The sequence below is a fragment of the Motacilla alba genome, chromosome Z (genome assembly GCF_015832195.1).
Source record: "Motacilla alba alba isolate MOTALB_02 chromosome Z, Motacilla_alba_V1.0_pri, whole genome shotgun sequence".
Lineage (NCBI taxonomy): Eukaryota > Metazoa > Chordata > Aves > Passeriformes > Motacillidae > Motacilla > Motacilla alba.
The window spans coordinates 50,012,352-50,025,758 of NC_052046.1; the positions used below are offsets into that span (position 1 = coordinate 50,012,352).

Sequence of the window (13,407 nt, forward strand, 5' to 3'; positions counted from 1 at the left end):
ATGTATGTAGTGGAATTTAAGTATTTATTTAAAAAGTAAACCTTTGGACATATTGCAATTAAAAAAAAAAAAGGAAAAATACAAAGAATCTATTGGATTAAGCAGTCAAAAGCTGGCAATATTACAAGCTGTTTACATACCAACATTTACATTAATTTAAACGAGTGGCATGTCACCAACATGTAAAATATACTTCAAGAGTTTTAAAAATCAAGTTAAGTTTTGAAAGACACAAGGCTACCACATGCGAACATGGGTTTGGTCATTCAGTTTAAATCCCCTCTTGTACTGAAATGTTCAGTCTTCAAATTATACTAGTGGATAGCTAGCAGCTGTTGCTATTCCACAGTGGTTCTTCCTGTCCTTGGCCATGTAGATATATCCTTTGTCACCCCACTTCTCACCCCAGCTGAAAACAAAAACAAAGGGCTTGTTTATATATTCAGAAGTCACGTATTTACTGCCTTTCCTTCTAAGTATTTAAAACTGAAAACTGTTGCCTTCCACATTTGTAGAGAAAATCCAAGATAGCTGCAGCCAAAAACTTAAGTGTTTTCTAACAATTAAAAGCATCCCAGGAGGCATCCTGAGTTCATAGAACTGAAGAATGCAGTCATTCTCTCACGAGGTAGTCACATTGATGTGCAAACCTTGACTACAGGTGCCTGAAGCTCAGACACTGCTCCCAGGCAATTTAAGCAAAGTCAAAGGCTGCAAACAGCATTTGAGGGTGGCGCCCCAGTAATGCTGAGAACATGAGACAAGCTCATGTGATGTGCCCTTCGGCGTTAATTTATTTTCCCTCCAACCTAGGAGGTAATGCCATTTTTAAAGTTCAAGTATCATCCTATTTCACAGAAGTGAGCAGCACTCTGCTTCCAAAAAAATCCATTACACCCCCATAAGCAGGCTTCTTCCTGCTCCCCTGCTTTATTATTACCTTCTAGGTTCACAGGCTGTTTCAGCACTGAGCTCCCTTAAATTAACTGAACAACCAGAATAAGATGGCTGCCTTGAGCTTACTTATTAGGCTGCCAGCAGCACAAGTTGGATTTTACCTTTTGTCATACCATACAATCTGAAAATAATCTCCAGATTTCCCACATACAGATTTTAATTACTGTAGTGTCTCCACCTCTCCCCTTACAAGTGACAAATATCCTTTTATTCTCCCCCAATACACGACACAGACCTTACCTGTTCTTAACAATCCAGTATTTCTTCCCATCTACATCTTCCCCCTCAAAGCCATACCCTACAACCAGAACACCATGGTCCAAGTCTTCACTGCTGCAGTCTGGTTCATAGTAGATACCTGCAAAGTATTCACTCATGAGCAAAATCATCTGTACAAAACCCTTATCCCTCACAAGAAGCTTTGTGTACTTTGACTCCAACGTTGCACAGCTTCTTGATACTGAGGGACAAGTAGACACATATACTAGAGATATACATGTGGAAAAAAGCATGACCTAGAATAAAGACGACTCCCAAATTATCATACCTGGTTTTTCTTTTTCTATTTAACTGCAGGGTAATGAGTACTGAGTAATTAAAAAAAACCCAGTTATCTGAATAAATGTAATTAACAAATCCCCACCTGACTGATAGAACTGAAATGAAGAATGGCCTGCATCAATAGCAACAGACACTGGACCCACAGCTGCAACTGCTTTCATGAGAGCTCTTTCGTGTCCTTGAGGGATGTCAACAAAGCCAGTGTCATTAGCAGCATTGTATTCTGCCTTGTAGCGACAGTCTTCATCATCCTAAGTAGAGAAAGGCGTAGTTATTACACAGGTTTCCATTTAACACACAGGTGAGCACAGAACTACCATACACTGTGTGACTTTGCTGCTTTGAGAGCAAGGGACTGAAGAGGATTCAACTGCCTAAGGAGCACTTTGCAAGGATAACAGCGAATAGAGAAGAACTGCTTCTGAGCTTCCCAAAAAGTACAGAAAAAGTAAATGACAGCAGGGCCCAAAAAGTCCCCACCAACTTTACTAGAGGTGCAGAGGGCCATCACATTCTGGAACTCTGCCCTCTTTGGCTGGCAGGACAAGTATCTTTACAGGAAGGAAAGAATGCATTAATGGGCAATGGAAGAAAGCCAAGTATTCATTAATTACAAAGCAATCCAGAAACTGCTCATTGAGAAAGCACTTAAAATCCACAATTTTAACATGTCATAGTTTGAAAAGCTGTACAGAATTATTTGAAAGCTAGGAATTTGTGTTATATGACCTTACATACAACAGTTAGGGGTAGTATTTGTGGTATTTCTAGTAGGGTGGTTTTTTGTTTTATTAGGTGGGGGTTTTTTTGGCTTTTTTTTTTCCTTTGATTCTTACAGTGAAGCCAACACTGCTGATGTCATGTACATTTACAGCAAGAGAGAAGTGAGGCCTAGTTTGGAAGTCAGGTCATGTGAAACTGAAACCAATTCAAGCAAGCACATCCTTCCCTTACCTGCACTATAGGTTACTACCAAAATTGTTTCCCCAACTAAATGAACACAGACTACAGCTCAGTTGCTTACTTTTCATACTCAGCAAGTTAGGCACTTCCTATAACTGTGATCTCTACAACAGCCAAGATTAGGAAAGAGTTGAGATTACAGGGGCACAGGTGAACAGAACTCAGATCCAATGCTGTTCACAACAAACAGTATTGCTATTGCTCAGACAACACAAAACAAGCTGAAAGAAAAGATCCTCTACAGTAAGCAGAACTCTTAAAAGGTGAAAAACACAAACTACTGGCTCTCAGGTGATACCAAAACTGACTACTGCTCTTTCATTCTCTTGTATCTGTTTAACATTTGGTAGATCATTACAGGGATTTAAAAGCCTGTCCATTATCTCCATTTATGCACACTTAGTCCAGAAACAGAACTCAAGGCATTAACAACTACTGTTGCTAAATATCCAATTGGCACTAGCCATAAGAATTAGGTGGTCTATAGGTAGCAACTCTGTAATAGGTCAGTTACGGGAAGATGAATTGCTGTCCTACCACTAAGTAGCACTGTTGACAAGGGCTGGGTTCTTGGTCTGGTGTGGCAACCAAGATAAGGCATGACAGAAGGGCAACAACGAGGGGGAGGAACAAGAATACTTGCTCCAGTTTTTCTAACTGGTCTGTCAAGATTTTGACCTCAAAGACCTCAATATGTGATTCCTATCACGGCTAGCAGTCATGCTAATTCTCTTAGCAAAGACACAACAGGAATTACAGATGCACTGATCTCTACAGACATTTTCCTTTCTAGGTGTGTTTCCCAACTCTTTCCACAGAAAAAGATATGACACCTGCAACATAAGTTCAGCTATTCCACTTACCTTTGCAGTGTATGGATAGGATTCCTCTGAATCAATGCCCCCATTATCCTGTACATATTGGAAAGCCTGGTCCATGAGACCACCATTACAGCCTTGATTCCCCTCAGGGCGAGAGCAGTCCACCAGATTCTGTTCACTCAGTGAAACAAGTTTGCCAGTTTTCCTGAAGTGCTGCCCTTCAAGAGCTCCTGTTGTGCTGAAAGCCCAGCAAGAGCCACACTGACCCTGAAGTATAAAGTGAAATCGTAAGTTACAAACCCAGACAGTTACAAAATGGTGCTTAGTTTAGTAAGCTTGTACGAGGCACCATCAAGCAGGTACTGTGTTTTGACCCTATGAAAGTGGATGCAGCATCCAGGAAACTGGACCTGTAACTGGTTAGAAATTCACCATCAGATAGTACCTGGTCTTTAACTGGAGTTACATATCCCTTCTCTCGCCAATCTACTGATCGTGGTGCTTCCAGGAAGTTGGGCTCAAGAAACTGGGATCCTCTGTATTTTCTTTCTGACTTCTTATGTACATAACCATTCATCAGCTGTCTGAACTCCTCAGTTGTCTGAAAAACAAATCAATATATGCAGTCACTATCTACTGCTATATCTATTACACACCATTACTTAGAACTGTACATTACATGTCTCTACACATACCATGTCGCCAAACTGATTCATTCCCAACTTGTAGCTGTGTTTTCCTAATGCATGATCCAGATTATGGATTTCGATCATTTTCAGATTCTTCTCCCATACCACTCTCCTCCAGCCTTCCTCTCTCTAAGGGGACAAAAAGCAGGATAATTCAAGGAGGCATTTCAAACCAAGTTTTCTTGCACAACAACAAGCTTTCTAAGGCTCATAATATTCGGGTAAATGTCCCCTACTCGAGTGGGAAGCGTGAACGGTGTTAAGCGGTTATCTTTTTGCCGCCCTCATAAGAAAAACAACGAGTACAGTGCAGCTGAGTCAACACACAAACACAGGAAAGGAACCTGGGAAGAGAAGGATTATGCTTCCCAAGCCCTGCCCATAGCCGGCGTTGTAACAAAGCAAACATGACTCAGCTGGTGGGGCCCAGCTCCGTGCGCTCAGCGCTCGCCCAGCAGAGCGCGTACGCCGGGGGCTCACCTCATGATAGTCCTTCTTGTGCCACGACTTCCACAACTGCCAGTGGTCGTCCAGCTCAGGGTCCAGGCTCGGCGCGCCGAGAACCACGCCCAAGCAGAGGCACAGCGTGGTCAGGAACGGGTTCATGCTGGCCGATCTGCCGAGGACGGAGGAACAGCGGTCAGGCAGGGCGTCCCGAGCGCGGGGGATGCCAGACCCGAGGCCGCCCGCGCGTCCTCCGCCAGCGATCGGCCGGAGCCGAGCTGCCCGCCCCGCCCTCGGCCGCGGCTGTAAACAAGCCCGGGCGGCGGGGCCGGTTCGCGGGGTACGCAGTCGGCAGCCTCCCGAGGAAGCGACTGGAATGGCGGCTCCTTCCCGGCAGGAACCGCCCCGCTGCAGGACAAAGACGCGACCAAGACCGGCCCTCTCCACGCACCCCCGCCTCGCATCCCGTGCTCACCGCGTTCGAGGGTCTCCGCTGAACTCCCACCTCCTCTGCCCGGCAACACTCGGCCTCTGCCGTCCCTCTTATCCCGGCCCGTGCCCGCCCCGCCGCGCCCATTGGCGGCCGGGCCGGGCCGCGCCTCCCGCCGGGCCCGGGGCGGGGCGGGGTCTGCCGGGGCTGTCCCGCATCACCCCCGGGACGGGGCCGGGAGCGCCCGGGGGCGATGCGGGGCCTCCCTGGGGGCCCGCCCCAGCGCCGGAGCCGCTAGGTTGGGTAATGTTTGTCCAGGTATTTACTCCGAGCGTTGTCGGGCCGGAGATAGTGGCAGCACCCTGGTGGAATTTAACCCGGAGGGCCTTAACATGGGGAGCTGGCAGAACGAAGTAAAAAATAAGTCTGGAGGCAAAGAGACGCGTATGACGGGTGTGGGCAGCCCCAGCGCCGTCCGTGTGCTCCGGTGAGGGCTCCTGCTCGGGTCAGGTTGTGGCGGCGGCTCCAGTGCTGCCCTGGTGGTCTCCGGCCGTGGGTGCCCCCGGCAGCCCCACCCGCTCCTCCCGGCGGGGACAGCTGCTGCCTTTGCGCTTCTGCCAGAGGTTTCGTAGAACGCAGCCGGCAGTGCCATTTCCATGAGGCTGGCATCAAGCATAGTATCTCCCACTGGGCGCAGCAGCATGGTGGTGACACTGCTGCCAGAAACATTTCCAGGAAAGTCCTTCTATTCCCCCATGTTTTCGTATCTGAAAATTGCTTTCTTTGGGTATTTTGTTTTGGTGTTTTGTTTTTGGTTTGTTTTTTTCTTTGTTTTCCTTTTTTATTTTTTCTGCTTCTGGACCCAAGTTCGGTAAAAGGTGTTTTAACACTGGTTGTGGCTGGTGTTTATGTGCATAACATCCAGTAATACCTACTGGAAAACACTGTGACACCAGGAGTTGCTGCACAGATGAGATACTAGTGGGGTGGACTTGGTTTTCATGTAAGCAGTTGTAGACAAACTTCGATTTTTAACAGGGAATTTGTCTACAGTAGTACAATAACTGCAGGTTGTATGAGGTTCACCCTTAAACCCTTGTGGAGGCAGCATTGCTGATGGCTTTAGCTTATAAATTTTAGAACATACAGTTAGTGTAAAAATCAGGGTTTGCAGACTATTACACAACAGTGAAAAGGAAGAAATCATATGATATGTACTTCTCACTTTTTTTGATGTCTTAAGACACACAGTGTATTGCTAAAACAAGCAATACATGTTTCTTTACCCAGATAATCTCAGGAGCATTCTTTGGCCTAAGAAAACTTGACAAACCCAAATACAGATACATTGAAGGAATTCTCTTGTCTTTTTAAAGCATCTGTGCAAGTCCTCTATGCAGTTGTATCTTTCCAGCATAGAACTTTTCACTTCATAATCAATTCACATTTAAATGCCTCAGGAGAGTTAAATATAACATCACCTAGTTCAATTAACTTATAATAAGGGATTTTTTTCTTGAGTTTTGAGGTTTTTTTGAGATGTGTGGCATTTGAAAATACTTAACAGCTTTTTGCTGATTTCTTTTTTGTGCAATTGGATTTCTCAGTCCTGTTTAAGTTAGCTTTGTGTATGCAATTGTATCTGGTATTGACTGAGCATTGAAAGACCACAAGTAAATTATCAATGAACTATGGACAATAAGTTTTTTTCTTAAAGGACAAGATGTTTAGCTGGTGTGACAGGAGGTAATGTCTAAATTACAGAAGGTCTTGCACCATAAGTCACATGTCTGCTGTTCTGTAATGTGCCCTGAGATGCATGAAGACAAACTGATGCTTTTCTAGATGATATGAGGTCTTGTCTCTTGGGGGAAGTTACCATGCAGTCAGCTAACATATGATACCACTGTGCTGTTCTCTCCTCCTGAACACTCTTGGTGCACGTACACATGCACACACGCGCACGCCCACACATACACACACAGGAGTCAAATACTTTTTTAATATGAAGACAAATTCACCCTACCAGTTTATTTAACAACTGTTCATAGGGCAGTCTTAGCTGAGAATTTGTTGAAATCCTTGAAGGAGACAGGAATACTTTCATCTTCAGCATGTTGACTTAGGCTTGTACTGAGTCATAAGTGTTGTGCGGATATATCAATTCCCTAGATTTTTAGCTAAGGACATTTGAGAGCCCAGGTGGAAAAATGTCAGCATATGCAAGGAAAACCAGCACAGCAACCATCATGGTCAGAATTTGGTCATCACAAGAGTGGCCATTTAGAAACCTGTGATAGGAAGCTGAACTAGGACCACCTCCAACTCCTGGATGCACATTTCCTCTCCGAGAATTTTATTATAATGTATCAACGTGAACACCGACAGTCACATTGCAGCAGCTGTTCATTATTTCAGGCAAGGTAAAACACCACGTTACACAGCTACTAGGTATCCCTCTGTTACTGTCCCTGCCGCTCCTGCCTGTGCGCCACGATGTGTTCACAAGCCAAACTGTAAGCCCAGTGTGGTGATGGTCTGCTGAAGTGAACAGATGATCAGTGGCAGCAGTTACAGGTAATAACTGGGCAGATACTGATAGAAATAATTTTGCATTTAACTGTGCAGCCTTGTGACAGTATGCTACAGTCACACCAGCCCTAGCAGCCTTTGCTATATTGTAAACCTCTCTGTGGGGACTGAGCCATGCACTCCTTCTATGTTAGCAGGGAGAAGAGATGAAATCAAGAGCTCCTACAGTTCCTCTGCTTAAAAGCTCAGTTGAAACCATCCAGTCCAGAGGAGATGTAGTTAGCCATGCTAATCACAGTAGTCAGTGTTGTGTCTGCAATAATCCAAAGATCAAAACTTGGAAGGAAGACACTTGTCCATTACTTTAAATGTCTCAGTTTCAGAAGATAACTTTCCAAACTGTTTTCTTAAAAACCTCAGCTTTTGAGGAACTCTACATATATAAAACTCCAGGTATTTTGCTAAAGACATACCACTCTTTTAAGAGAGAGGAGCAACACCTTTTAATAACTAGTCATGCCACCATTGCAACAGCCAGAAAGTGCCAATTCCACTGCAGCTATCAGGTCCTACAAGCTACCAGATAACAGAGTCTATACATTTCCAAATAGTGCCAAGAACTTGCATAGCAGTGTGTTGCCCCTGAAGCTGAAGGAGTCAATTCAGCATTGAATCTCCAGGGACAGATCTAATCAACTGTGCTGCTGCAGTTTCCAAGTGTGGTTGGTACGGCACAAGTTGCTGCATCACATATGTGCAGCGCAATGCTCTCTCCTCCTTTGGAACCAATCTACTTCTTTGAATCCAGGACTTTGAAACTTTTTTGGTACTTTTAAGTCCTTACCATTCGTTCTCCTGGTACAAATACACAGAGGAAGGGACCAATCTGCATCTGCCAGAAGACGATCCAGCAATTAGAAAAGCTAAGCTCCTTTGTAATGGCAATCGACTTGCCAAGCTACAGGAGGCTGGCAATATGTAAAAACCATCTGAGCAATGTTAACAGAATAAGCTATGTCACACTCAACTGTGACAAGACTGTGTGAATAAGCAGCTCCCCTAGACCAGCAATCTAACTCATGAGCCATGATCTTTACTGAAATAAAAACAAGTGGCTTTTGTGCATGCCATTTTATTTGAATAGCAAAGGTGGGACATTTATTTTATTTAATCAAAGTGCTGGAGATATCAATTACTACTGAGACTAAATTCAGGATTTTTGTTCATGATATAAAAATATTGAACTGGCTTACTTAAAAAGCTATGCATGTGAACCTGTTTGTTTATACAAACATTAAAGTCCTCTAGCTTACAATTTAGTTTCTGTCATTTCACCATACTACACTATGGCTTAAGAATAGATTTCTACAGGAGTATGGTCTCAGTCAAAATGTATTTCAATGTCATATAGCCTAAAATGCAAATTACTATATTTCATAGCGAGCTTTTACCGACCAGCTTCCATTAGGTGCTACCAAAACAAAACAAAATAAAACAACAAACAAACAAAAAAAGAAAATAAAAACAAATTTAAAAATTCATATTCTGTTTAGCCAAAAATTGATCCAGTTTAGAAAGTCAGAGTTGCATTGCAGAGAATACTGTGCTGATTTTACATCCCAGAGTCTGATTTGTGTGTAAGAAATGCCAGTCATACTTGTCTTTTGGAAAATGAAACTTTAAAAAATACAGGCCAAATTTCTTTTCTAAAAAATTATGACGATTTTCTTCTACCTTATAGTAAATGTTCTTCTTGCAAGAAAAAAGCATTGTAAATTTCCAAAACTAGAGTGACTGCTTCAGAAAGCTGGGAGGATATGAGAAAACAATTGCAGTAGGGATATCCTTATGCTGCTTGCTTTAATACTTATTATTAGTGGTACACTCAGAAAAGTTTTAGGAACTGCAGATATTTTTTACCTAAATTGATTTGAGCATGCTTGAGAAAAAGGCTACCAAATAAACATGAGTGGTTTCTCTTCTTCTGTGCAGTTCCATGAAAATAACCAACTTTCTCCCCCAGCCTAGGCATTCCTCACCACAAATTTGAGATGGCTCCTGACTTTATAATGTCCCTCTGGGATTAACAACGTTCGTTCATTAGTAGTCTCTTAAGAATCTTTGTTTTGGATTCTCCCTAGTAAAATACAACATTCCAACTGCTTCAGCTGGAGCATAAGCCATAATGAGGTTAGTTGCATCATTTTTAGGTTAGAAAAGGAAGCAGCATTTGCTTCAAGGGAACCCAGATAAGTTCTGTGAGTGTTCCGAAGACCTGGGAGATGGCTGAGGAACAGTGACACAATCCTTCTGAACTTCTTTGTTTTCAGTGGTCTTGTGATCTACCAGAATCACCATTTCCTCACCCAAGTGCTAGATAAGAAACCACATTCCAGCTTCTCTGCTGGCCCACGAGGCAGAGACGACTTCGTTTGCATCTCAATGTCTCACCTAGTCACAGGAGTTGGGAAATGATGCAAGGGATTGCTTGCCTTGCAAGAAAGACCGGGTGGGGGTCCTCCCCTACTTCGGGGTTAGGGTTTCTCATAAGCAATACTCTGTTTCTGTGAGGTTTTTTGATGAAGGTATTTTTTGTATGTGTGGGGGGGAAAAAGAGGTTTTTTGTTCTCCTTTTTTCTTTTACCTTATTTTTTTATAGAGGTTAAATACTGAGTTTGAAGTCAGCTTTGAAGCTTTGACCATTGTGTAACTCACATGCTTAAAATTCTAAACTTTGATTGATTCCTGATTCATTACTCAATGTCTCTTCCTGATTTCTGGCAGGTAGTAATTTCTGTGTTTTGGGAGATTTGAAAGCTAACCAGGGGAAATAGTGGGAGTATGCAGGGAAGTATCATAAATTGTTGGTATAGAAGTTTACAAATATAGAATAATTTTCACATTGTACTGATGTTTGTCTAAAATTTAAAGGTAATTGGTGTTTTTTCCTCCTTATACTAAGAAGGATACTAAAATTTTTTTCTCAAAAGTATTAACTATTTCCTGACTCTCCTAATTTAAAATTTTATTTTAACAAGTTGGAAGTTGTAAATCCAGTCAGTATTATAAGATTCCTCTGACCGAGATAAATTTTTTACTGCCCATCAGTACTCTACAGATCACAGTGAAAGCATTTTAACAGATTTCAAAGAAGGTGTGGGTAGGATTTCACATACTATTTAATATTTGAAATCACTTTTTGTTTTGGTTTAATGATCCAACATTTCTATTTTGAGATGGAAATAGTAATAAAGTTCAGAGAAGCAGAAATCTTTCAGTGTTTGATTATGATGTTTGTGCTTCTGCAAGCCATTGTAAACAGTTGCATAGCATGAAAGACAATTCTGTCTCTTGGAGCTGTAGTGTCTAAAGTGCAAGCTGACATGCTGGAAAGCATTTCCCATGATAAGGTTAGAGACAGTGAGGTGAGGAATTATTTTTAAACTTAAAAGTTACAGGCTGGGCTTCATTAACAGATCATGTGAGAGAAGGTTAAACAAAAGCTGCTTGCAGAAGAGGAGAGAGGCTATTGAAACAATCGAATATGGGTCAAAAGTTTGTTTTCCTGAAAATCAGGTAAGAGCAAAATGACTGCATGTGCTTTTGGGGTAAGAGCAGTGGTGACTCACACCTGCTGTTATTTCTGCTTTACAAACAGAAAGACTGAGGAAAGAAGAAGCAGTAATGTGCAGCTGTGGCCATTGAAATTGAATGACTATGAACAAATCACTGTAGGATCTTCAATACCACAATTAGCCATTGTAAATTGTAATGCATCACATCTCTTCTATTTCTTCCAGTCAAGGTAAATGCCAGGGTTACCTAGTTTGGGGAATATAAATATACATGTGATATAGGAGTGAAATGTGCATTGCCTTGTCAGTCTCTGAGATTCATTTGAAGTATTGTCAGCCCATTGATCCTCAGGATGCCGGCAATTGCTACCAAAGTTACATTATAATTTCAAATATTTTAATAACTTCTTAAGCACTGTGGCAGACACACTACACTAGGTCTTTTGTAGAACTTTTATGGCCAGCAAGGATGTTCTTGATTTGAATCTTTGCGCTATCAGTAGAGCAGAATTTCTTTTGATCTATCCTTTGGTCAGCCTTAGCCCATGAGGTGTCCTGAATATACACCACAAGCCTCAGGACTGCACAGCAGAAGGCAAATTACTTCTGTTGTTCATTTGCCACTGAAAGTGAGTGTGTGCAAGAGGACATTCATCTGGATATGAGGTGAAGCCGATTTAGTTAGTGGCCAGCATGAAACAAGATACTTTAGGAAACTCTTTCATCACAGCAGTGTCTTGATGGCTCCATGACAAGGCCATACATGGTGCAGCAGCTGCAGAGCTGAGGGCAGAATACTGCTTCTCAAACTTGTATCATAAGCAGCTATATGTAAGCTTATGCAATTTCCTCTTGCTCCATATGGAAACATCCACAGGGATTCTACTAGACCTTGCCCTTGGGCTTGCAGAAAAGCACAGTGAGTGACTGAGAGAGTATTCATAGAATCACTTCTCATCCTTGTCACCAGAGTCTTCCTCTGCTCTTATAGGCGTATGTACATTACCAGAAAAGTGGGCTGACCTGGAGTGATCATGATGGTGCCTACAGCAGCTTACAGCTGTGCTGGCCTGTGTAATATTGGGGCCTGCTAAAGCCAAATCTCACTATTCACATTACAGTGTACTCTACCTGCAGATTCCTCCCTCCCTAAGCTCTATTGCTCAAAGTCAGACTTGGATATTAGCTAAGTAAGCTGTTTTACACACTGGCCTGAAAACAACTCATTACTGACCATATCCATGACCTAATGCAAAAAATTTGGCCTTTGCCCATGGCTGGAAAGTTGGTGATGAAACCCCTTTGTTCAGAGGCTGTCCCAGTGCTGTGTACCTGGGTTGCCTTCTGCTCTCTGGCCCCCGATAGTGGTCCCAAGCTCTCCCATTAGCATGAAGGGCAGACACTTGAGCACACACTGCAATCCAAACAGAGTGCCGCCTGTTTCCTCTCCCCCAGCTGACTTTTTTTAAGGACTTTGTTGTTGGCTAAACAAGTAACTGCTCAAAACAGAGGCTGTGTTTAAGGGTTTTGCCAGTCTGCTCCAGCTACCATGTCTGTTAACAAAGGCTTTCCTTGGTGCAGGTTTCAGTGCAAATTTTCAGAGGCCCTGAATCCTGACATTTGGATCTGGAACTAGGTGCATTCACAAGCTGCCTGCAAAAGGTTAATCCCCAAATACTGTGATGAAGACAGACACAGAGGAAGGAAGGGAGAAAGAAAGTGAAGAAATATACAAAAGAATCAACATACTAGCAGTCTAGAGTTTACCTAAAACACCCTTATTTTGTGACCATTTTGACTATATTTACAGTGGCAAATATTAATGCAAATATATAAAAAAATATTACTCTTTAAAAATTTTTCCCCCTAGCAAATAAGCTTGAGTTTTGTACTTTTTTTTCCAGGCAGTACTACTACATTAGCACAGCTGGACATCCATTCTAAACAGCCTTACATTGTAACAAAGCAGGGACACCTAAGAATGGCTCCATATTGGCACAGCTACCTTCTTCCTGGGTTTCATGAAAAAATATATCCAGAACTCAAATATGAGATCACACATATTATTTCATCTTTTGTTCAATAGACTGAGTTTGTACTGTCCTAAACCATTCATGGACTGTAAATTAAAATTCCTAGAAAGCAGGGTCAATTATTAATGGGAAAATATACTTCAGTGGTATTCTGTATTTAATGTACTATAGTAATTTAAATTAAAATGCTCCATGATAATATTACTAAAAATATCTCCCCTTGAAGCAGTATTTAAAACTAAAACAACAGTATTCTCTAATCAAATACTAGATGAGACTTGGTTGAGTTGTCTAGTAAGATTTCTAATACCATGTAGAAAGCTATTTTCCCTTCTTCTTTACTTCTCACTGAAAGAAAAGCCAAGCAAAATTGGCAAAATCCAGCTGGGACAAGCCTATACT

The 13,407-nt window shown here is 42.2% G+C and overlaps 1 protein-coding gene and 1 long non-coding RNA gene across 6 annotated transcripts in view; one reads left to right on the forward strand and one right to left on the reverse strand.

Moving 5' to 3' along the window:
* CTSL (cathepsin L) lies at nt 1–5,027 on the reverse strand. The gene is given in 9 exon segments (XM_038125909.1): nt 1–409; nt 1,198–1,315; nt 1,601–1,769; nt 3,345–3,569; nt 3,748–3,903; nt 3,998–4,120; nt 4,472–4,607; nt 4,911–4,936; nt 4,938–5,027. Coding segments are annotated over 9 exon segments (1,128 nt in total). The 5' UTR covers nt 5,013–5,027; the 3' UTR covers nt 1–309.
* Nucleotides 4,917–13,407, forward strand: part of LOC119696204 — a 27,023-nt gene continuing 18,532 nt past the window's right edge. For all 5 annotated transcript variants that reach the window (XR_005255536.1, XR_005255534.1, XR_005255533.1 and 2 more), the window contains exon 1: nt 4,917–10,973. This is a non-coding gene — a long non-coding RNA (uncharacterized LOC119696204). The remainder of the gene's footprint in view (nt 10,974–13,407) is intronic.